This window comes from Dicentrarchus labrax, unplaced genomic scaffold (genome assembly GCF_905237075.1).
Source record: "Dicentrarchus labrax unplaced genomic scaffold, dlabrax2021, whole genome shotgun sequence".
NCBI classification, from domain to species: domain Eukaryota; kingdom Metazoa; phylum Chordata; class Actinopteri; family Moronidae; genus Dicentrarchus; species Dicentrarchus labrax.
The window spans coordinates 3,576,588-3,601,119 of NW_026136719.1; the positions used below are offsets into that span (position 1 = coordinate 3,576,588).

Here is a 24,532-nt window from a genome sequence, read left to right on the forward strand (position 1 = left end):
GGCATCAAAATCTGTTTTCATTTCTCTAACAAAAAGTGTGACTGATTTATTCTAGAGGAGGGAGGTCGAGTCACAGCGGCAGCGAGGCGAGGAAATGGACGCTATGCTGCTGGAGAGGGACAGAAAGCTGGCAGAGAAAGAGGCATACATTGTCCACCTGCAAATGGGGTTGGCAGGAGATCAGCCCATCACACCTGCACTACAACAAAAGGTCATACTCCAGTACTCTCACACTGCTTCCAATCATTTAAGTTCGACCCAACGGGCAATAATGCATGTTCATTATTATATATCCTCACTCTCTCTGTTACATATTCAATCCACTCGCTGGTGCTCAACTGTGCCGCCCCTCCTCAGGTTTCAGAGGACAGTGGAGCGATGCAGGAGCTGCAGCTGCTGGTGCAGAGCCTGACCAAAAAGGTGGGAGAATCCGAGGAGCGCTACAGTTTGCTGCAGGAGCAGGCAGACAGCCTCAAAGAGCTGCTGGTCACAGAGAAGGAGCAGTACAGTCAGAAGGAGAGCATGTACAAACAGAACGTAGGTTGTCAAAGCACAAGTCCCGGAGCATTTCTTCCCACATGCATGCGAGCAGAATTGTTGTCTGTGTTTGTCTTTTGTCTGAAGATGCACCCTGTGTTTGTTTTCAGATCCAGACATTCAAAGACATCATTATTCAGAAAGATAACCAGCTGTTGGAGATCAACCAGATGCACGAACAGGAGCTCTTCAAGTTAGCAGCAAAGTCTGATGCCAGTGCAGACTTAGAGCAGGTAGTGACAGCACTCATCTCTCAATGAATCACTGAGGAAACTTATGTAACTGCTGCTCAAAGAAAACCGGAGAGGCACATTCTTATTTGTCTGTAATTCTATGTTTTCTCCCTTGTCGTTTATTGTTGTCATGTTTGTTTTTACTGTATATTTTAATGTTCTTTTGTACAGCTTTGCTCAGTTTAAGCTGTGTTGAAATGTACTTTATAAGTAAACAGTCTAGTTACTGCTGTAGCCACATTATTTTGTGCACATGGAATAACTGAATGTGTTGGATTTAGTCTCATTAAATCTGTGTGACTGTATTGATGTTTAGGCTGTGGACATTATAGAATATTTACTCCGTTAAACATCTTTTTCGTCTTCCCCTCAGCTTCTGAAGGCTCTGAAACAGAAGCTGCATGAGAAGGAGGAGGTGCTGCTGGGTAAAACCCAGGTCATCGATGTTCTCCAGGGAGAGGTGGATGGCAGGGACCAACAGATAAAGGTCAGGAACAACATCTCTTCTCTTTAAACACTCTTTTCCTCCCTTTTGGTGTATATTCTGTGTCGATGTGCTTGGCTTTAAAAGATGCTTACAGAGATTTTTCTTCTTTGATATATGTAATACCAATTCCTTTAAGGTTATATATACGAAATTCACTTGTCGGACTGTAGCATCAGCATCTCGGACCAAAATAATGGGACAGAAACAAAATAAAACTCACCAAAACCGTCTTTGTTAGTCTTTCCAACAATCACGAACACTGGTTTGGTCAAAATAAACCCTTAATTTACTGATTTATCTAACGTTAACCCTTGTGGAAAGGCTCGGGTTGTTATTGTCAGTGTCTGACAGCATTATGGAAAGGATCCCTACAGAGATAGACCTTTAGTTTAACCACAAACAGCCGTAATATCACTATCACTCTCCACCAGACTCCAGAGACAGAAACGCTCCTTTTACCTCAAGACTTCATTCTCTGCTCAGGACACCTTGACTCCACTATATCTTTACTTAGCAAATAGTTGTATCCTGCTATATTAATGTTATAACCTTTAACTCCTCTTCAAATATAAAGTCAGATGACACTGTCTTCGCCGTCACGCTTTCTCCACACTCTCAACTGTCCTGTTTCCTCATCGTCCTTTCTCCCCCTCAGGAGCTTACAGAGCGGCTGCGTCGCCTACAAGTGGAGCGAGAGAGCCTGGAGTCCAAGATGGAGGCAGAGAAGCATGTGATGCGAGCACAACTTCGCGACCTGATGGAAAAGCAGCGGGCGGAGGTGCAGCGAATGACTGAGCAGCATCAGGCACAGATGGCCCAAACGCAGCAGGATCTCCTGGGGCAGCTGGAGGAGCTGAGGAGGGCCTCAGTCGCAGCACCACCTGCCAGTCAGGAGGCCTCGGCAAGTGGAAACGTGCCAGTGGATTCAGCCTCCATCCAAAGGATAGCTGACCTGGAAGGTTGGTTGGTCTTTAATTTGCAGAAACCGTGTTCATCTTCCTGTCGCCTTGAACATTTCATCCATTTCCTCCATGCTTTTCTCTCCTCATTTTGTTGCAGCAAAAGCAAAGAAAAAAACGGATGAAGCCAGCAGATCAGAGGCCAAGTTCCTGAAAATGAAAGCCTGGTCTAAATCTCGGATCAGACAGTTGGAGGAGGAGTTGAAGAAGAGCCAGGTGGGGACCAATGTCCTCTTGTTATCTGGAGTAAAAGGACACAAAAGGACTCTTCTAAGCAAGGCTGCGAGGTGAATAATAAGACCTTTTCAAAGATGTTTACTTTGCCCCCTTTTAGGCTGGAGGTGCCCCCCCAGACCTGACTGCCCTGCGGACTCGTATCACAGCACTGGAGGAGGAGAGAGAGGAGAACCTCTGGAAAGTGGAACAATATGAGGAGCTCAAAGCAAAGAACGGTACCAAAATCAAACCTGAGTCATCAGTCAGGTCAAACACCCCCAAGCCATATTTTCTTTATAAATTTCAATGTGCACTGTCATTAGTAGCTATAATGTCAAAATGAACATGGTGTGTTTAATGCTTTCTGCTAGACATGCTGGAGGCTAAGCTGGTGGTATATGAGGAGCAACAGAGGACACTACAAGCAGACCTGGAGCAGTTCACCAAGAGGGCTGCCTCTCAGGTCGGACCTCCAGGCTTTTTTTAACCTGTGCACAGTCGATGACAGCTGCTCACGGCTGTTCTCCTGTAACTCTCGACTCCTTCTCGTCACAGGCCAGTGAGTCGGGCAGCGCCGACGACACTCAGAGCCAGGTGCTGGAGTGGCAGGAGATGGTGGCCGAGGCGGTCAGTGCCAAGGACCGGGCCAAAGAGGAGAAGGCTGCCATGGTCCTCCGCATCAGCCACATGGAGGAAGAACGAGAGGGTAAGGCTGCTGCTGAGGATGAAGGTGGAATCAACAGTTGTTTATCACCAGTCTGTAACCAGGACTACCTCTCAGGGTCAGAATTCGATGAAAAGCCTGGTCCCTCGTATGTATTGTTTACAAGATCCCACTCACTGCGATTGGATAGTGACTTTCATTTATGTAGAAAACAGAAAAAAGTCATCGATATGTGATCAAAAACCCTCCTTTTATCAACTGCAAGAAAGTAATGCAGCATAATCCAGCACAAGCAACAAACTTAAGCACAATAGAATTCCTCTTTATTGTATTATTCCCCTTGAAATCAATGAAACGAGGCGTAGTTGTAAATAACTTTATGTTATTGTGTCCCAACAACAACACCACCACCATGTTTTGTAGCAGAGATTTATCGTTTGTCTGTTACTGTTTACCACGTGTCCTCTGTTGTCTGACTGAACATTACTTTCTTTTTCTTGATCCCCCCCCCCGTGCTCACCGTTGTTATCGGGGAGCATTTGGTTTGTCCTGTGCTGCCTCCCATCTCGTGGACCTCCGCCCCCCACCCCCCTCCCACTCTCCCTCTCCAGCCCCTGCTCCAGGGATGGGAGCAGCCACACAGAACAGTTTCCCATCAGTTTTGTGCATGCAGGCTCCTCCAAACCTCCAGTGCAGCTCCTGCTCACTGCACTGCCTGCAGCTCCCCTTGACTTTTAGCTTTGCTGGGGCGAGCTACAGGGAGTGCAGTGGCGGGCTGCACTTTAGAGTCTGCCATTTTGTTTTTCCTTCTCCTGTGTTGTTCCTCTTTTCCATTCCTTCACCCCTTTTCTGTTCTTCTGTCCTACTGTTTTCTTCTTCCCATCCTTTGATTTCTGGTGTGGCCACACTAAAACATATTGGAGTAATTCAATAATCCAATATAATCAAACACCTGTCATTTCCTTTTGGGGGCGGGACGGCTCAATTTGTACTAACTCTGGGACGAGGACTAATATGTGTCACCCTTTAAAGAGTTTCTGTGCCTCGTGGCATCAGATGCTACACACACACACACACACACACACACAGATACATACATACACTGATAGAGCAAAAGGATATTTTATGAGAGCTTCCTGTTGGAAATGAACTCTACGGGCTCTATCTTGCACTCAGCGCAATTAACTTTGTACACTGGCGCTTGTATAATTCCTATTTTGCACTCAACGCACGTCCTTAAATTAGGAAATGAATTTGCGCTCGGGGGGGGTTCCCTGGTGCCATTTTGATGTTTCAGAAAACAATTCCGCCACAGACCAGGAAAAACCTAGTCTACAGTCAGTGGCGCTTATTCAGTGGCTATTTTAAGGGCGCAGACTTGAGGGGATGCGCCTGAGAGACAGCAGCAACATCGCCACCCGGTCAGGACGGGCATTAATACTTTGCCGCATCCCGGACAGCTCCCGCTCCAGCATGTCAAACCCGGTTTGCTGCAGGAACGGGTGGTCCTCCGGCGTGTAGTGGGTCTGGATCCTCTGCACCTTGGTGTTTGCACTGCTCCCTGCTCAGCTGGCCCTTGCGCACTGCTCGGCCCGTGCGCACTGCTCCCGAGGCCAGGGTCTTCTTCCTGCGAAGCTGCGTTACATTGTTTGGATTTATTGTATGGCTGTGTTACATTTATTTCATGTCAATAATGACACTTCTCGGTATTTTACGGCCCTGACGAGAACAGTCTCCTCGGCTGTGAACCGCTCCTGGCGTGCGCCTGGCAAATCCGCCGTTATAATAGCCATCCGCCATGGAACAAGCACGCCTGCTTTAAAGGGAATGTGAGATGACGCTCTGATTGGTTTATTGCACGTTATGCTCAAACCACACCTATGACTAATGTAGCTACTTCAGACCAACCCATTTTAGATTTGCGCCGGGCGCAAGAGTCATTTATCCCGCCGGCATAATAGCAACAGCACCCGAGATCCGCCCACAAAGCTACTTGCGTTTTGCGTTTGAAACTTGCGTTTCAGATTGGCAAGATAGGGCCCTACAAGTACAACAAATCAAATCTTTGATTAGCCAAACAAATTGCAATCATCCCGCGAGAAATAGTAATGCACAAAAAATATTCTTCATTAATTTAGTAAAATAAAACCAAAGTCATGCTCAGAATGAAATGGCTAATGGTCCTTTTAACATTAATTATGGTTGTTGATTTTGATTATCTGTGTGTGTGTTAAATGACTGAATCAGTGAAGTGGGGTAGACATTAATGAACTCAGTGTGAGTAATGAGAGCCTCACAACTCAGCTCAAAGCCCTCGCAGTAATTAACACTTTCTGAAAGACGACTGCACTTCCTTTGTCGGCAGAGTTTTATCGAGCCGTGTGTCTCCTCTCCAAGCTGTCTTCTAACATTATGTCCTCGCTCAGACCTTGTTAGTAGAGACTTTTACTTTTTGTATTCACTCACCAACCCAATCCAATCATTGCTAATGGTGTCATTTGTGGTGATTTAATTCAGGTGGATCGACTGTGGGAAGTGTAAACACTAACTCGCTTATGTTGTTGCCTTCAAGTGCTGCTGGAAATACTGTAATTATGAGTTTATTGCTGGAGTGGAAACTGTGAGTCTTGTGTGATACACAAGTTGCTCTGATGTGCCTTTTTAGACCGGTTTCATTGAGTCGAATGGTATCTGAGTTGGAGCTCATCAGTCGCTGTAAACAATATCTAAAGACATGTACACTACCAACATCAGTGCCTGCTGAGCTTTTGCTTCTGTGGTTTGCTGCTGCAACCCACAATCTCTTTCCCAGCAACGGGCAGCAACAACTCTTTGTCACAGTGTCTATTATATTATTTATAAAGCCATAACTGAAGAGTTACCCACTGCAGCTTTAATTAACATTGCTAATCATTTTAGAAAAAACAAAAATCTCCCTGTTGAAAACTTGACGGCCCAAATTAAATTAAATCAGTGCCATATGAATAATGAACAGAGTTTTCTGTTGTCACTTTATGAAAGTCTGAATTGAACTGAAGCTTTTGGTTTCTCGCTTAAAGCATCAGACGTCAGATACTTCTTCTGCTTGGCTTCAACAGCAGCATTTACCTCTAAGTTTGTTAGCTGTTTTGGCTTCATGAATAATAATCCTGTTTCTCCTGTTCTTACATCCTCCATATAATCCTTACTGCTGTGGTCAGTGTAGGTGAAATATACCCCAGTGTGAGGCAGTTCTGTTCTGCTTCAGACGTGTTTCTATGCTAGATAACGTTACCCAGTGCTGATGCATGCTCTGACTTACATTCAGTAGTGTACTGCTGTAGTCGATCTCTGCTGAACCCACACTGACCACAGCTTCACCCACTGAACTCCTTTTCTTTTTCTGCCCCACCCTTTGCTTTGAGCTGCCCCCCCTCCCCCCTCCCTTTCACTCCCCAACACATCAGAACCAGCCTGTTGTCACAAAACAGATGGGAACATGTTTTGTTCAGTCCAGTCAATTTGGCATTGCCCTGCTTGCGCCCTACGCTGCTGAGTGAAAATGAAACCCCCCTCAGATCTGTACCTGGCCCGTGTTACTCTAAATAACTGTCTGGTCTCCCTGCTGAAGAAACAGTGGTGAAACATTGGCTTTAAGTGTGACTCATGAAAACGAGCCCTCTCCTTCCTCCCACAGCCACTCTTACTCTCCGTCTCCTACATGTTTGAATGCTGTTTTTCCTTTGCTATGCAAATTAGGTGTGCATGGCTCTGACCAGAATGTTGCTTTTGAAGTGTTTCTCAGGTCCACGTACTTTATGCAAATACCACAGTGCATAGATATCTGCAGTCTGAGTAACTTTCTCTCTCTCCACCCTTGATTCTCTCAGTCTCTGTCTTTATATTTCTCTTACAGTCTGTCTCTGTTGTTGCTTTCACTTTTGGATGAAACTGTTTTCTATGTTGCAAAGTTCATTTGTGGTGTTCAAAGTGCCTCATCCCCCTTCTTCATCAAAACCACCAACACCATCTATGCCAACACACATATCTGTTCTCTCCATCTTTGTCATCCTGTCTTCAAAAACACGTCTTCTTTCACTCCGCCATCATTCTGTCCCACCCATTTTATACCCACCTCCCACCCATAAATACATCCTCAATCCAACCTTTCCCTGTGGCACAAAACTGATTGAGGATGACTGGTTCTTTCCTGGCTGCTCCGATCCAGCACTGGCCACTCGGCAGCAGGAGTTGGAGGAGGAGCTGGCTCAATCTCGGGGGCTCGGCCAACACAGGGCCAAGAAGCTGACAGCTCCAGCCCAGCGAAGCCTGCAGGTAGGTGGACGGGCTGACATTACTGCGGTGGTGCCGTGGTAACATCGGCAGACTTTCAGACATTTGTTAAATTCCTTACATGTGATGTGATGTGGCATAGTGCCACCCGAGGGGACAAAGAACAAGGTCTCCTCCACCACTTAAAGCAAATTCAATATATCTTTCATTGTTTGAGAAAACCTGGAAATGTAACTACCAGTTCCCGCACAAATCATTCAATTCAGATTCACATAAACAGCAAAAGGTCAAATTGAATTATAACTTTGCCTTAACAAACCTCAAAAATACATCAGTGCCAAGTGTAGGTAGGTACTTCTTTGTGCTGAATTGAGCTTCACAGTTAGCACTTCCTGTGCTGTGTATCCCCATCAACAAGCTCTATCAGTGAAGGTCCGGGCATTCCTGTTGCAACTGCAACAATCTCTAACTTAAAGTTAACCATTTTATTTATGGAAACCGTTCAAAAGACAGGCTGCAAGTAGCCTGATAAGCCTGGTTATTCAGTTGAAATTATAATTAATGCTCAGTCACTTTTAAGGTAAGATTAGATGTTCCTTTATTGATCCCTGTAGGAGAAATTCAAGTTGAAAACAAACACAATGAAATGTAATAATAAAATATATACATTATATACAATAAAAAATTGTTGTTGTTTTGTTGTTTAACAGTCAGTCAGTGGAGGTAGGAGGTACTGGGTGCTGTGGCGTTGTGGAGTCAGGTGGCTGATGGCACAAATGAGCCTCCTAAGCGCTTAGAGGCACGTGGCCGGATGAGTCTGGCTAAACGTGCTCCTGATCTGCCTCAGCTCAGCATAGAGGGGATTAGAGAGTTTTGAAGATGCATAAGAAGTTAGAGCTGTGTGATATGACCATGATGTCATATAGGTCATGTTCTGTGAATTAAATTAATAGTTTATATAAAGTGACCACATGGAACAGTAAATCTTTTATCTACTTAAATTATTTTTAAAAAGCACAAAAATAGTCATTTTGAGTCACAATGACTGCAGCCAGACTCCACGAGATACTGGATGGCCGGGATGCTGACATTGATAAAATCTTACAATAAGACACAATTTCTTCAAACAGCAGCAAACAGCAGTGACTTTGTCTTAAATGAATGAACCAGAAGCTTCTTATTTTTATCATTTTGTATTAAAACAATGAAAAACTGTCACTATCCTGCTTTAAATCATTTCATCCCACTTGCAGGAGGACTTTGAATTTGATGGGCAGGCCCAATTCCAGGACCCACGGAGCACCTCTGAGAGCACCACCCCGATGGAGGGAGAGAACATGGGAGGTTGGTGGCCCGAGTACAGTACTCCTGACACAGGTGTGAGACCCGCTAGACAGTTTACACCGGCATGCACACGGTCATCTGCACATTCCTTTGGGAATTTAAGTTGCCTTTGGGTTGATATTTTGTTCTTTTCACCATAACACTCCAAACTTGTTTTATTGAGTGTTGGATTGTGGCTGTTGGTTGGTTTTGTCTTTTTTTAATTTTTTCATCTAACCTGCCAATATTGTGAATGTAAGACCTGGGTCATCTACACGGGGTTATTGTGTTTTACATTCTGGAGGGATTAGCTTGGTTCTGCTTGCCTTTATTTCTACCTGTGGACTCACCTGCTGGGTCACACTGTAGCAAGCGGAATTTAAGCTAATCTAAAAAGTAACTGGGACACCTAATATAATCCCGGAAGGGGGGAGACACTCATTCATTGGTTTACATTTTCATCAGTTTACAGTATTTTCTTTGGACACGTGCATGCTGGTTGAGCTGGCTAGTGTTTTGTTGGGATCAGTCCACTGAATGCACTGAATTCTTGTGAGGTCATATAAATGTAGGTGGCAAGATCCCATCTGTGGTAAGTTTTGTTTTTTCATTGTTTGCATGTTCTGCTCCTTTTCTCCATTTCTTCTCATCCTGTCTTGTTGTCTTTTAAGCTACTGCTCGTCGTAAAACCAAAAAATACATCAGCAGTTCAAAATATTTCTAGAAAAAACTAAAATTATAATTGGGGAGTTGTTTGTGAAGTGGAAAACCGACTGATGTACTTTTTGGTTGTTTGTGGCTAAACCTTGAGCCCTGGAATTGCATTTTACACTCTTGTCTTTTAATGAATGAATCTGCCAGTGAATATCTTTTTAATTAGCCTGTGCTCTTAAGAAATGCACTTTTCTAGCAGACTTTGTGATCATGGCTTCCCACTGATTCACCTTTTGTAAAGGTTTTCTACCTACTTTTTTCCTTGTTGTACCATTACAGTAGGGCTGTCACATTTTTAAAAAGTCACATCCCACTTAGCTCAATTATAAACTTTGTTGCAGATAACTTCAGATTTGCATGATGTTACTTTGAGGCACTTGCATTTTTAAAATTCAGCAAACAGCCTTGATTCGAATCCAAAAAGGTTTTTCACATTATTTCTCAGATGATTTGATGTCTTGATTATTAACTGATTGAAATCAGTTTCAACCATTTTGTGTTAACAAAGGAAAACAGCAATCACAATTTTTTCCCCCTCCATTTTTGAATAAAAGGTGACAGTCCTACAACACAGTAAATTCTCAGATATTTATTCCCTTTGAGCCACTGAAAGGCTTTTAATCTGAAACGTCTGTGCAGGAAGTTTTTCATAAATAGTAAAAAGGCAGAATTAAAGAGTGAATGAAAACAAACAGTATTTCTGTAGATAAAGTCGAGCAGCCGAGTGAGCGAGTATAATGTTACTCTGTTGTTCTACTCATGAGATTAAATTGAAGAATAACAGTAATATCCTGTTAAAGTGTAATTTTTTCCACCTCCCCTGACTGGCCTTTATTTGAGACTGACTTTTATTTGTTCATGTCACACCCCTAACACCTATTCTCTTCCCTGATGATCCCAGATGGCTTGCGGTCCGTTGTGGAGGAGTTGGAGCTGGAAAGGAACCAACTGCAGGAGCAGATACTGAGCCTGGAGGAGCGCTGTCAAGATCTGGAGGATCGACTGCAGTTGCAGGCCCGCATAGAGACATTACAGGTAACCTTGCTATACCCGACCCCACCCAACAACACACACTGTCTCGTTGCCCCAGGGTTAGATCAAAACAGTATTTGTCTTATTAAACATTGTCTAACGCTCACTCTATGAAAATGTAACTTATAGTCATTACTTACCTACTGATGCGTAAATGATGAGTGAATTGCATGTTTCCCCTCCCGAGGACTAGGATTTTGTAACAAACCCTTCTAACACAGGTGACGTTTGATGTAGAAGATGAGCAGCCATTTTGGGTCTCTCAGGTGTGTTGGGTCTCTCTTGTATGTGTGCGCTGGAGAGCACCTCTGGCGGTGATGGCTAATGGTGTGGTGTGCTTGTTTAATCTTAGTTTTAAATAACATTTTACGGAAGTGTTCTGTCGCAGACTCACTGGGTGTCATAAATCACATTTCCCTGCCTGTCAAAATGGTGAATGTCAGAGTTCATTATAACCACATGAATGGGAAAATAAATATCCAATAATATCAACGATTCTGATGGAGATATTGTTCTCAGAGCGTCCGCCGCCATCCACGTCTGTGTGCAGTGAGAATCTCTTTGTCCATTGCTTCAAGGATTTAATCTCTGCATATTGATCTTTTCTTTTCTGCCACTACAGAATGAGTCAGAGAAACTACAGAGCCAACTTGCCAGCGTCCGAAGTCAACAGGCCAGGGATGCAGAGAAGCATCAGCTGCTGGTTAGCAGTCTTAACGAACAGCTCAAAGGGTAAGTTATTCATTTAACAGCAGAAATATCTGCTACCTCCTAATCATATTAAGATAAATCACTATAAAAAAGTCATCATTTATAAAAGCTACACTTTTCTTTCTCATTACAAATTCTAATTAATTCTTCAGCCTGTCATATCCACCTTTTAGTAATTAAAAATGGTACAATTAAAACTGGAATTGCACCTTACTTTAAAGGTTATATATTTGAAATTCACCTACCACTGTCAAAATACAAGGCTGTTATGATGATGATGATGATCTTACAGTTCATCTCATTACTGCAAATCCTAATCTTGATAAGGTTAATTACATTACCTGTTATGATTGTGTGATTGTGTTTCTTAGGCTGAGTAACACACAGGAGTGCTTGGAAAGCTCACTCATCGAGAAGGAGAATACGTTGGCCAAGACGTCTGAGAAACTTGAGCTCATCAACAGCCTCCGAGAGTCTTTGAGTGAAAAAGAAATTCAGTACAAAGAGGTGTCCGACAAGCTCCTTCAGACCGAGCACACTGTAAGAGTTAACTTTTAACTTTTCTTTGTCACAGTTCAATATTCAGCAGTGGTTAATTTTCTTGTTTCTTTTTTCTTCTGCAGCTTGAGACTGTTTCCAAGAAATGCAGTAGCTCAGAGAAACAGTGCTCTAATTTGAAAACCGAAGTTGTCGACCTCACACAGAAGCTGAGTGTGCTGAAGGAGAAGGTGTGATTTTAAGAACCGAATATTTTCAGAAATGTTTGACCTAATGTCAGCATCCTTTATTATTGTTTTCTTATCCATTCATTGCATACACAAATTGCAGTTAATTAACAAATTCTCCTTAAGATAATGCCATAATCTTTGCACTTGTGATAAAAATTCTCCTGCCTCACTCGGCTTCATCATTGTTCTTTATCTCTTGATTTTCAGACACAAAAGCAGGAAGTCACCATAGAAACTTTACAAACTGAACTCGATCAGACAAACGAAGAGCTGGACAAACTAAACACAGCTTACCTGGAGGAACGAGCCCAACTCATTCATGACCTTCAAAGCTGTGAGAGGGAAATTGATAGTCTGAAAGATACCCTATTGGAAAAGGACAAAGAGATATCAACCCTTTCCAGTAACGTGGCGGAATATGCTGAACAGGTCACAGTGCTGAAGCAGGAGCTCAAACTCAAAGAAGAGAACCTGGTTCATGTAGAAAATGCGCTGAGTAAGGCTGAGCGGGAGGCCATGATTATCCGAGAGTCACAGAATTCAGACCAGCAAACCCTGGATAGCAAGATCGCAGAGCTAGTCGGGAACCTCAAGGATACTGAGATGGAGTTGGTCAAGGCCAAAGAGGAAAGAGAGTCTAAAATGGCTGAGGTGGAACTTCTGATAAAGCAGACTGAAGAAGACAAGAAAACTATTCAGGACCTTCGAGGGCAAGTCCAGAAACAGATTGTGAACCACCGTAATCATCTGTCTGAATGTGAATCACACATCACTTCCCTAAAGGAACAGCTGACTTTATCCAACCAAAAGCTCCAAGAGACAGAAGGACTTGTTGTCCAGCTCAAGGACAAAAATACAAGTAATGAGCAACTACAGCAACAACTTAATGATAAAGAACAGACATATGAAAAAGAGCTAAAATCATTTAAGGATGAACAGAATAAACTTCTGGCACAGGTGGAAAAATACAATAATGAAATGCAGACGTTGTCCAAACAATTAGAAGGGCAAGTACAGAGTGAGGAGCACATCAAAAAGGAGATGATAGAGAAACTAGAAACCATTGCGTCACTGGAAAACCAACTGAAGGCAACTGATAAACAGGCCGAGGACGAGAGGCAGAAATTCAACACTGAATTGAAAGTCCGGGATTCAGAAAATGAGAAGTTGAGCAATGAACTTCAAAGCAAATCTGAAAACATCTCCAAACTCAAGGGCCTATTAAAAGGCATGAAGACTGAGAAAAAGCATCTGCAAGAAAAACTTGAAGGACTGACTAAGGAGCTTGAGCTTCAGACGCAGAATGTATATCAACTTAGTGAAAAGGTTGCTTCTGCTCTTGAACTTAACAGCAGTCTTGAGAGTCAAGTACATCGCCTTACAGAAGAGAAAGAGAGACTTGAACTAGAACTTACTGAAAGTGTAAAAACTATTTCAGAAGTTACAGCTGAAAAGGAATCATTGCAAGCCAACGTATCCATGTTTGAAACGCAGCATTCACAAAACAACACAATAATTGAAGGGCTACAAAAAGATAAAGAGGAACTGACTGTTCGTACTAATGAGTTAAATAGAGTTCTTGAGCAAAGCACACACTCAAACTCAGAGATTCTGCTGGAAAAAACAAATGAATGTAGTAAACTCAACCAGTTACTCAGGGAAAGGGAGGAGAACGTGACACAACTGCAAGAACAAGTGCAAACCTTGACTTCTAAGGCAGACCAGCTCCAGCATGACGTGGCAGAAAAAGAGCAGACTGTAAATGATCTTCGAGGACAACTAGAGGCCCAACAAAACCAGCAAACGCAACTTCAGGAAACAATATCTCTGCTTCGAGAACAGGAATGCAGTCTGAAGTCTGGCTTAATGGAGAAGGATACAGTGTTGAAAGAAAATCACAGTTTGCAAAATGAAGTCACACAGCAGAAAAATGTTGTATCTAAGCTACAAGAAGAAACTGCATCACTTAATGGAGAATGCTCACAACTGCGCCAGCAAATTAAAGAGAGAGAGGAAAAGTTGAAAATTTTGAAACAGCAGTGTCAAAAACACAAAGACAAACTGAATGATACAAACAAGACTGTTAAGTCTCTGAGTGACCAAATAACTGTCATGGAAGAAAATGCCAGAAAGCTTGAGTCTGAAGCAGAGGTGAGGCAAACAGAGTTAGCTAACCTAAACAGCCACATCCAGGCAGTGACTCAAGAAAACCACCAACTTCGTACTGCCTGTGAAACCAGAGAAAAGCAGCTTGCTCAGCAAACACAGGTTCTGTCTGATCTCGATGGACAGCTTAAAGCGACTCTTGAACAGAACTCCAGTTTTAATGTTAAGATTAGCATCCTAACAGAAAATAATCAGAAACTACAAGAGGAGTTAGCACAGAACATCAAATCAGCTTCTGAACTAAACTCTCGGCTTGAAATTCAAATCTCAGAGAATCAGAAAATAATTGACGGCCTGTTAAAGGAAAAGGAGACGCTTACTATTGCAGCAGATGAATTAAAAAGAATCCTCAATGAAAGCGAACTGTCAAACTCTGCGGGTTTGCTTGAGAAAACAAGTGAATGTGCCAATCTATCAAAAACATTATCAGAGAGAGAAGAACAACTTCAAAGTCTACGAGAGCAAGTTGATGGCTTACAAAAGCAAGTTGGTCAACTCAGCAAGTCCTTGAATGAGAATAAGCAAACAGTGTCAGAACAGAGTTCACAGTTGGAAGCTCAGCAGAACCAACTGCTGCAACTTCAGGATACAGTATCCATGCTTCAGGAACAAGGATCTGTCCTCAAGTCAGGGCTAATGGAGAAAGACACGATGTTTCAGCAGAAAGCAGAAGAATGTAGCATGTATCAGAATGAAGTCATGCAACAGAAAACCCTCCTATCACAGATGCAGGGTGAGGTAGAGTCACTCAGACAAAAGTGCTTGGAGGCCAAACAGCAGATAGAGCAAAAAGAACAGACATTAAAAGAAGTAACAAATGAGCTTCAAAACCACAAAGATGAGCTGAATAAACGAAGCGAATCAGTGATTTCACTCAGCAGTCAGCTTGGTGCGATGAATGAGAATGCCGCAGAAATGGAGGTTGAAATTACCAACCTAAAGACGGCTGTGCAAAAACTCACGGCAGAAAACTCTCAGCTGACACAGGAGGAGGACCAGAGGAAAGCAGAGATAATTGATTTTAAAGACAACATTCAAGCACTCAACGAGCAGAATACAAAATTAAAATCTGAATTTCAGAAAACGATTACAGAGCTGTCAAAAGCACACGAAGAAGTCACATTTCTCAAAACAGCATGCATAGAGAAGGATAGCCTCCATTCGATTGTGCAAAGAAAAGATGAATGCCTGCAACAGCATGAGACTTTGATTGAGCAGCTCAACAGTAGGATTGCTGCACAGGAGGAGCAGCTGAAACAGAAAACAGATGACAATGTCAGTTTAAGTGCCAAAGTTTCAGAGCTTGAAGATTCTGTCTGTAAACTCCGAGGTCAAGTTGACAGTCTTACTTCAGAGTCATCTGTACTGAAAAGTACTTTGGTGAAAAAAGAACAGTCAAGTCTTGAATATAAAAGTCAATCTTCCACTGCTGTTGAAAACCTCAATTCAAATCTACAAGCCAAAGAGGCCGAGTGTGAGAGCTTGAAAGAGCAGATTTCACACCTTGAAGAATCAGTCACCAAGCTCAACAACACCCTCCAAGTACAGATATCTGAAGTGGAAAATCTGAAAAGGGCCTTGGATGAAAAAGATGCAGCTCTTTTGGACCAATCGAAGTCTCTTCAGGATATTCAAAGAAGAGCAGATGAGGCTTTCCTCTTCAAAACTCAGTTCATGGAAAGCACAGAGTTGGTGTCACAGCTTCAGAGTCAAATTCAGTTACTGTCCAGTGAGTCTGAAAACCTCAAAAAGTCAGCCGAAGAAACACAAAGTGCCTTTAATAATCTACAGGAGAAATATGCAACTAACTTAGAGGAGTTGCAAGATACAAGAAAGCAACTGTCTCAAAGGACTGATGAGATGTCAAACCTTCGGAGGTTATTGGATGATACCAATAACGAACATCAGACAGCAAAGACCACTATAGAAACACTGAGAAATGAGTTATCAGTGATCCATCACAAACTTGAGAAAACAGAAGACTTAAACTCCAGTCTTTCAAAGGAAAAAGAGGAAGCTTTTGCTTCTCATCAAGCAAGCGTGTCACTGCTGACTGTTGAAATAGAAAGACTGAAATCACAACATCTTCAAGTTGTGGCACAGATGAATGCACTGACAGAAAACCTTGAGCAGAGAGAAATGGCTCTCCATGCAATTAACAGTCAATTCACGTCGCAGGCCAAACACGCGTCTCAGCTGGTTTCGGAAATGCAGAGACTAGAAGAGCAGAATAAGAGGCTAAATGAGGAGATTAGTTTGTCAAAGGAAGAGCACCAGAAGCTTCTTAGTGCAGTCAGTAATGAAAACACACATTTGCAAGAGGAAGTTAGAAAAGTTTTTGCAGAGAAGGAAGAGCTGGAAAGGAGACATCATCAAATATGGGCATCGCAGGGGGAGCTGCAGATTCAAATGAAGCAGCAGTCCAGCAGCATGAACGAAACAGCGGAGAAAATGATGTCCGAGAAGGAGAGCCTTCAAGCAAAGGTTAGTGCCAAAGATGAAGAACTTTCTCGATTAAAAGAAAACATTCAAAAGATAGAGCAAATTCTGCAGGACTCTGAGAAGGAGTGGCTGTTAGTTCTGGATGGAGAAAAACAGGATAAAAATCTACTTGCAGAACAATTGAAAAGTGTTGAAAATGAAATGAAATCTAAAGATGTTAAAGTTAATGCTTTGAAGCAAGATTTGGACAGTTTGCAGGAGAAACTAGCTAAGGCTTCCTCTGCAATTAGACAGGGTTCTGATCAGCTGAGCGCAAAAGAGTTGGAGGCGTCAGCATCCAGGATTCAACTTGAGAAGGTTTTAGCATCTGTCCAGGAAAAGGATCGTGAAAACAATAATTTGCAACAGGCTCTAAAAGCTGCAGAACACGAGTTACAAAATCTTATACTTAGAAATGATTCTGATAAAGATTCCTTTGTCTTCCCACCAACCGCATCTGAGAGATCAGTTGCCTTAAATAAAGAAAAGGCCTCTATACAGGACATGATAAAACAATTACAAGAAAGTCATCAGTCAGAGGTAGATGCTTTGAAAAATGAGCTTGATAAAACTGTCACACAGTTGCAAAGAACACAGAACACACTTACTGAAGGAGAGAGGAGTAATGATGAGAAGGGTCATCAAGTTGCTCTTTTGCAAGAGATGGTAGAGCATCTGCAGACTCAGCTAAATGCTGAATTAGAGAAAGTGAAAGAAGTTACTGTCAAACACTCTTCTTTACACAGTGTATCACAAGCAAAAGATGAACAAATCAACTGTATGAGCATTCAGATAAGTCAGCAGAAGGAATTACTTGCTGGACTTAGTCAGCAGCTGAGGGATAAAGATGCATCCATCGCCCAAGTCATAGAATCTGCCTCAAATGAAAGAATGAAACTCAGTGAGGAAAAAACATCTCTAATAGCACAGTTAGAAGCCATGGAGCAAGAACACAAAACCTCCATGAAGAAGTTTGAAGAGATTTCTCAGCAGTTAGAGGGACGTATTTCACGCTCTCAGAGTGAAATTGAAACTAAGAATTCAGAGATGTTTGAGCTGATTAAAGAAAAGGATGCCATAAAGAGTGAACTAGCAAAGGTATCCAAAGAAAAAGATGCCGTAAAGAAAAAGCTTCAAGCTGCTCTAATTGTAAGAAAAGATCTGTTGAAAAAAATAGAGCAATATGAAAACCAAAAGGAAGAGAGCATGAACAGTAAAGCAGAGGTTTCACTTTTACAGAATCAGTTACAGGAAGTAACAAATCAAGCTCAAGCTGCTGCAAAAATGTATGAAGAGAACGTTTCTCTTCTTGAAAAGAAAATTATTGAGAAAGAAGGAGAGATTATTGAACACAAAACTGAAAGTGAAAGACTTGAACAACAATTACAGTCAGAAAAACAAATTTTGCAAGCCACATTAAATGAGAAAGAAGTGTGTTTGTCAGAATCTTTGCAAACACTAAGTGAGAAAAGCTACTTTATTGAGCAGCTGCAGTCTAGTGCTGCTGAGAAAGAAGAAGCATTTGAGCAGGACAAAAACAACTGGATGCAGAAATTAGATGAGCTTCAAAGTGAAATCAAGACATATAAAGATGAGTTAAAAGATAAATCTTCCTCCACTGCCACTGCTGTCGACTTAGAAAATGAGCTTGCGCAGATGAAGCTTGAAAAGGCGATGCTGCAGAAAAAGGCCCAGGCTGCCTTGCTGGCACGCAAGGAGACTATGAAGAAAGCTCAAGAAAATGAAAAGAAATTAACTCAAGAACTAGCGGAACTGAAAGACGACTACAAGGCTCTCCTGGAACAACGCTGTCAGCAGACGAATGAGCTGAATGCTGTCCAGTTAAGCTTTGATGAGAAGGTCAGGGAACTGGAAGACCTCCGTAAAACCTCTTTGTCTGATCAAGATGAACTGGACACTTTAAGGCAGCTTGTTGAGGAGAGGAATAAAACTCTACAAGATCTGAAGATGTCTCTGGCTGAGAAAGAGAGTCAGTGCCATTCTCTATCAACCTTGCAAACAGAGCTAGAAAATGTTAAATCCAAATTTGAGAGCATGTCTCTTGAGATGGCAAGTAAAGATGAGGCTCTTGTTGTCATGGAGCAAAGAGCAGACGCTTTGAAATCAAAACTTAAAATGGCGGAGAGTGACTTAGAGAAAGCTTGTGCAGAAGTAAAACAGAAAACAGAAGAAGCTGAGAAATATCAGGAAACTATTAAAGTTGCTGAGCTGAAGACCGAACAGGAGAAGCAAGCATTATTTAGTGAAAACATTGCTTTGGAGACTCGGCTAAGCATCTCTGATAGTGCACTGGAACAAATGAAAGCAAATGAAGAAAAATATCAACTCTTGATGGAAGAAAACAGGACTCTTTTGGAGCAAAGTAATCTAATGAAAGTGGAACTTGAGACAGCAGTTGCTTTAGTTTCACAGAAATCTTTGGAGGTTTTAAACATCCAAAATACATTAGCAGAAATGCAACAGCAGCTCACTGAGGAGCTTGAAAAAGCACAACTGCATTGTACTGAAAATCAAAGGAATTTGAATTTATTAAAGCAAGAAAAAGAAAATGCTTACAGATTAATTGATGAACTCAAGGATGAGGTAACTGCACTGAATGGGCAACTGAAGGAGTCAAAGAAAGTAAAGATGGCTGAAATGTACGTCAAACAAGATGTTAAAGAAGAGGTCGGTTTGTCTCGCAAATGTGCTGAAAACTTTGAAGTGAAACTAAAGGAGAAAGCTGATGCTTTGCTAGTTTCTCAGGCTCAACTTTCAGAAAAAGAAGAACTAATTGCTGCACTTGAGCTTCAATTACAGCAGCAAATTAAAACACATGAAATTGCCATTGAAAGGATGAGAACTGAGGCTGGTGAGTTTCAGAAATCTCGAGAAGATAGCACAAAAATGAATGATCAGGACAACCAAAGCAAAATTGCTCTTCTAACCAGGAAACTTCAAGCAGCTTTAGTTTCAAGGAAAGAATTGTTGAAGGAAAATGCAACACTCAAGGAGGAAGTAGAAAAGCTGTCAGCCAAACATGAAGCTAAAGAAGCCGAGGGCTTTGCTCTGGAGTCATCAGTGCTAAAGTTGAAACAACAAAATACAGACCTAGAAAACTCTGTGTCATCTCTGAACAAGGAAAAGGACAAGCTCAGCACCCAAGTTGATGGCATCCTCAATGATAATCGCAGCCTATCAGCAGCCTGTGACAGCTTGAAACTAACCATAGAAAACATCACCCAGCAGAAACAAGCTTTTTCATGCCAGCTTGAATCTCTTAAGGACTCCCAAACAGACGAGCTGTCCAAGTGGAGGTCGAAACACGCTGAGCTGAAACAAGAGTATGAGTCTCTTTTACAAGCTTATGAAAATGTTAGCAGTGAAATGGATAAGATGAGACAGCTTTTGGAGGGGGCCAAAAGAGAGCGACAGGAAGCCCTCAGAAAAATCCACAAACAAGAGACAGAGATGGAGAATTTAGAGAAGCAAGCTAGAGAGATGGAGGAAGAAAATGGAAGAATTAAAGAGAGGATGCACAAATTTTCCAAAGAGAAAAGGCAGAAGATTGAAGAGCTGGAGGAACAGAATCAGAAAGCTAGAGAAGAGCTGACTGAGCTTGAAGAAAACCACAAAATGGCGACGCGCGAGCTGACTGATAGAAATCAACAGTTGGAGGATGAGATTTGCAAACTTAAAGAGTCATCAGAGGATCTCAGAGAGAAACTTACTGAATTACAGGCTGAAAACAACCAACTGGCAGAGAAGCTTGAAGAATCTAGCTGTTCATTGGAAAAGAAGCACTTGGAATCCAATACATACACAGACAACATGCAACTTAAACTTGATGAAGCACTCAGTTTGAACAATTCACTGACTGCCCAGATTGAGGCCCAGAAAACAGAACTCAGTGCTCAATTGGAAATCAACAACTTGCTACAAAAGGAGAAGCAAAATCTGTCTGAAAGAATTGAGAAGATACAAAATGACCATGAATTGCAGTTGGGAGAGAAAGACGATGTCATTAAAGAGCTCAAAGACATTATTAACAGACACAGCCAAGAGACTATTAGCTTAAATGAGAAGGTGAGAATCTTGGAGGATGATAAGTCTCTTCTGCAGGAGGAGCTTGAAAATGTTCAAGAGATTTCAGACAAGGTGAAAAATGAAAATGAATATTTGGAAACTGTGATCCTCAAAAACTCTGAAAGGATTGATGAACTGACTGAGTCTGTCACTGTTTTGCAAGCCCAAAACATGCAGCTGTCCTCTCAATTGGTGGCTAGTAAAGAGATGAGTAATCAAGTTCGTCAAGAAAAAGAGGAGGAGCAGCTCAAATTAGTCCGAGAGTTTGAGGAGAAACTCAAGACAGTTCAGAGAGGAAACGAGGGCACCAAGAACGTGAAGAAAGAGCTGCAAGAGCTCCTCAAGGAAAAGCACCAGGAGATAAATCAGTTGCAGCAAAACTGCATTAAATACCAGGAACTGATTTTAGATTTAGAGAGTTCTTTGAAGATCTCACAGTCAGCTTTTGAAAACTTAGAGAAAGAACTGAAGAAAAGCTCAGAGAAAATATTGGTTTTAGAAGAGAGAAATAAACAAGTTGAAGCTGAGCTAATTACGCACAAGAATCTCCTCCAGCAGGCCACAGAAAGGATTTTGAGTGTCGAGTCTGAAAGAGACCAGCTGGCCCTGGAGATATCACAGACAAGTAAAAAGTCTGAGGATCAGGGCACGGAGAAAACAAAATCACTACAAAATATAGATGAGAAACAATTCAATTCTTACATGGAGAATCAATTTGTGTTACAGCAACAGATAGAGGACCTCAAGGAGTTAAAAGATAAAGAAAGTCAAAAAGTGAATGAACTGAGGCAGCAACTGGACTCTCAAGATCTACAGATGAATACTCTGAAAAGAGCAGCTGAAACTAATGAAGCCAAGCTGTCTGCTTTATCTACCACCCCTCAAGGTGCAGAAGCTGCCAAGCTTTGGAACGGTTTATACCAAAAGACGTTAAACGAGAAGGATAACCAGCTCCTTGAACAGGGTTTCGTGATCAAACGATTCCTCGAAGACATGAGGGTGAAAGACAAAGAGGTGAATGAGCTACGAGTGACCAAGTCAAGACTGGAGAGGACGCTCAATGAGTACTCTGTTGCTGCCGCTGCTCAACAGAGACAGCTGTTTGTCATGAGCGCAAGCAACGCTGAACTGACTGAGACTGTGGAGCTGATGTCTTTGCAGGTAAAGGAACTCAGTGCTCACCTTGAAAGAATAGAACAAGATAAAAACACACTGAACCGACAACTTGCTGACAAAGAAGATGCAATTTCCCAAATGCAGCTAAATCTCCAGCAAATGGAGAAGATGAATGCAGACTCTGATGCTCAGCTGCTGCTTTTACAGTCTCAAAATGACAAACTTCAGGCTGACTTTGAGAAGCAGGAGGGAATTTCTCTGCAACTGAAAACACTCCTCCAGAGCAAAGATGCTGAGATCTCGTCCTTGCTGTCCTGTAGAGACGGACAGATGTCAGGATATCTAGAACAACTCCAGGCTAATTATCGCTCCCAGGTAGCAGTGTACGAGGACAGGTTAACATCATCGCGCTACCAAAGAGAAAAAGCTGACAAAGAGCTAAGAGGGCTTGAAGCCAAGGTCAAAAGTCTGCAAATCAAAGTCAACAGGTCTACCCAGGAAAAGGAGCAGATGGCTGCTAAGATGGAGTCGTTCAAGAACTCGATGGTGTCTTTACAGAGTGAACGGGAGCGACTGATGTCAGAATACAGAATACTTGAAGCAAAGAGTCAGTTAGGCTTAACGGGTAAAGAGGGCTCTCCTGACGGGGAAGGTGGTGCCACTAAAGGCCTTAAACATGAAATAAGAAAGCTGTTGCATCAAATGGATGATCTCAATTCAGAAAACGCTATGCTCAGGGCACAACTGGTTCGGTACAGAGAAGATCTGAATCAGGTTTTGTTCCTGAAGGACAACCAGTTGAAGGTGCTTCTGAAGAAGCAGCAGGATGTGATCAAAAACCTTGAAAACCAAAAGGCTGCAGCTGAAAAGCAGCACAGAGAGTCTCGGTTGGAACTCCGAAAGGAAGAAGAGGCAAGCATTACTTTAAAAGCAGAGATTTCTAAACTTATAGCTCAGGTGTCCACACAGGAAGCTAATATATTAACTCTAAAAAAGGAGAGAGCCACGACAAATGAAGGCAAAGTGATTGCCGATTTGCAGGAAGCTGTGGCAGCCAAAGCAGCTGAGTGTAATGACCTCCAGCAAAAACTTATTGCTCAGAAAGTTTTTATTGATGAGCTCAAGGAAAAAATGCAGCTGGTGGAAAACGAAACAGACAAAAAGCTGGCTGAAGCTGAGGACAAATACAACAGCGAGCTGGACGCCTTCGAGCACGAGGTGGAGCTGATGAGAAACGAGCGGGAGACGGCTGATCAAAGGGTGGCAGAGCTCGCAAAAGACCAACTCGAAATGGAGCAACAGTTATCAGAGGCCAAAACGCAAAGCAAAGAAATGAGGGCTCAAAATGAGTCCCTGTGCAAAGCCATGGCTGCTTTGCAGAATGACAGAGATCAGCTCATTGAAGATTTCAAGACCCTGAGAAACAGATATGATGAAGAACTCAGAGAGACTCAGGCAGCCTTGAACAAGGTGGAGCGCAGTCTGCAGGATGCCACCTCTGACTTGGCGATGTTTTCCAAAGAGAGGGATGTCCTTGTTCATAAATTAAAGGCTTTAGAGAGCAAAGACGCGCACACAGAGCTGAACAAGTTGTTGGATGAGCTGACGAAGGCTTTGTCAGAGAAGGAGAGGGAACTGAAGCAGGTTGTCCTGGAAAATAGCACGTACAGCAGGCAGCTGGCAGCATTCTCCAGATCCATGGCCAGCCTCCAAAATGATCGTGACAGGTTGATGGATGAGTTGAGTGGGGCCAAAAGAGTGGTTGAGTCCAGGCAAGGCTCAACTCCCCCAGAGACTGTCACCTCCATGAGTGTGGAAAAGTCAAAAGGAAGTGGCGTCAGCGCCCTCCAGAATGAGAAGGATGGAGCGGTAAGTCAAGTCATCAGCTGTGATTTGAGTTTGGCTGTTGCTTGCGCTTCATCTCTCTGCTGTGTTTCATCTTGTGGAAAGCATGCAGGGTCAAGTTAGTTTGGTTTTAATACGTACCATTGCTTTCAGTTGCATGGTATTCGTTTTGTTGGGATGCACATGTTCTGGTGTCTGTGACATTCTCTGTTTGATAGCTTTTTTAAGATAAATTGTTTTATATATTTAACTGAAGACTTTCTTCTGCTATTTTTTCCCCCGCTATTTCAGGAGACGAAGCAGAGGATGCAAACTGACGGAGTGTCACCTGAAGGAGAAATCAGCAGCTACCAGAAAGAACCAGCAGATCTGAGGTAGGCGCTGGACAATATGAACATTTCAATTACCCCGGCCAAAATAATTGTTATAATTCTAATTATCTGTCAGTCGGGAGAAGAGAGGAAACATCTTTTCCATTGAGAAAAGCTTGCAGTGTCGTTCTTTCCTTTTTTCATGAAGAATTACTCTTCATAGTGCTGATATAACTGACGCTAGCAGCATCTATGCTAACCTATTTAGCAGCAGTTGCATTTCTCACACACGTCGTCACACACAACTAGCGATAAACCACGCCGGTAGCTCATCCTGTAGCTGCCTGTAGTTCCTCATATGGCGCTGACTGGTCCGAACCACTGTGGTTCAAACACAGGCACATAGCTTGAAGCCTGGCAAGATCTTCTTGCTTGATCTCTTGACTTCATGATCTCACGAGTCCAGCTGCCTCTCAGGGTTAGTATCTGTAACATGTTGGCTCAAAGGCTTTTCAATGCAACAGAAACGAGAAAAGGTGTCACATACCTTGGCAACTGGAAGAAGGTTTGATATTTTTCCAAACTGTTTAAAGCACCTGCTGCGTTCATTTTGTCAGCCCACTGTTTCTGTGTGTTGGCATGGAAACAACT

The 24,532-nt window shown here is 42.5% G+C and overlaps 1 protein-coding gene across 3 annotated transcripts in view; it reads left to right on the forward strand.

The window, feature by feature from the left end:
- si:ch211-220f16.2 (golgin subfamily B member 1) overlaps positions 1-24,532 on the forward strand; it is a 36,429-nt gene that overhangs the window by 7,315 nt on the left and 4,582 nt on the right. Inside the window, exons 6-22 of one of the 3 annotated variants that reach the window (XM_051378684.1) lie at positions 56-211; positions 358-537; positions 648-770; positions 1,144-1,257; positions 1,913-2,216; positions 2,317-2,432; positions 2,551-2,668; positions 2,804-2,895; positions 2,988-3,138; positions 7,259-7,410; positions 8,622-8,745; positions 10,307-10,440; positions 11,060-11,169; positions 11,520-11,688; positions 11,772-11,876; positions 12,084-16,526; positions 23,862-23,944. In XM_051378684.1, coding sequence (XP_051234644.1) covers positions 56-211; positions 358-537; positions 648-770; positions 1,144-1,257; positions 1,913-2,216; positions 2,317-2,432; positions 2,551-2,668; positions 2,804-2,895; positions 2,988-3,138; positions 7,259-7,410; positions 8,622-8,745; positions 10,307-10,440; positions 11,060-11,169; positions 11,520-11,688; positions 11,772-11,876; positions 12,084-16,526; positions 23,862-23,944 — 6,674 coding nt within the window. The remainder of the gene's footprint in view (positions 1-55; positions 212-357; positions 538-647; positions 771-1,143; positions 1,258-1,912; positions 2,217-2,316; positions 2,433-2,550; positions 2,669-2,803; positions 2,896-2,987; positions 3,139-7,258; positions 7,411-8,621; positions 8,746-10,306; positions 10,441-11,059; positions 11,170-11,519; positions 11,689-11,771; positions 11,877-12,083; positions 16,527-23,861; positions 23,945-24,532) is intronic. The other 2 variants (XM_051378685.1, XM_051378686.1) reach the window with 2 other exon arrangements.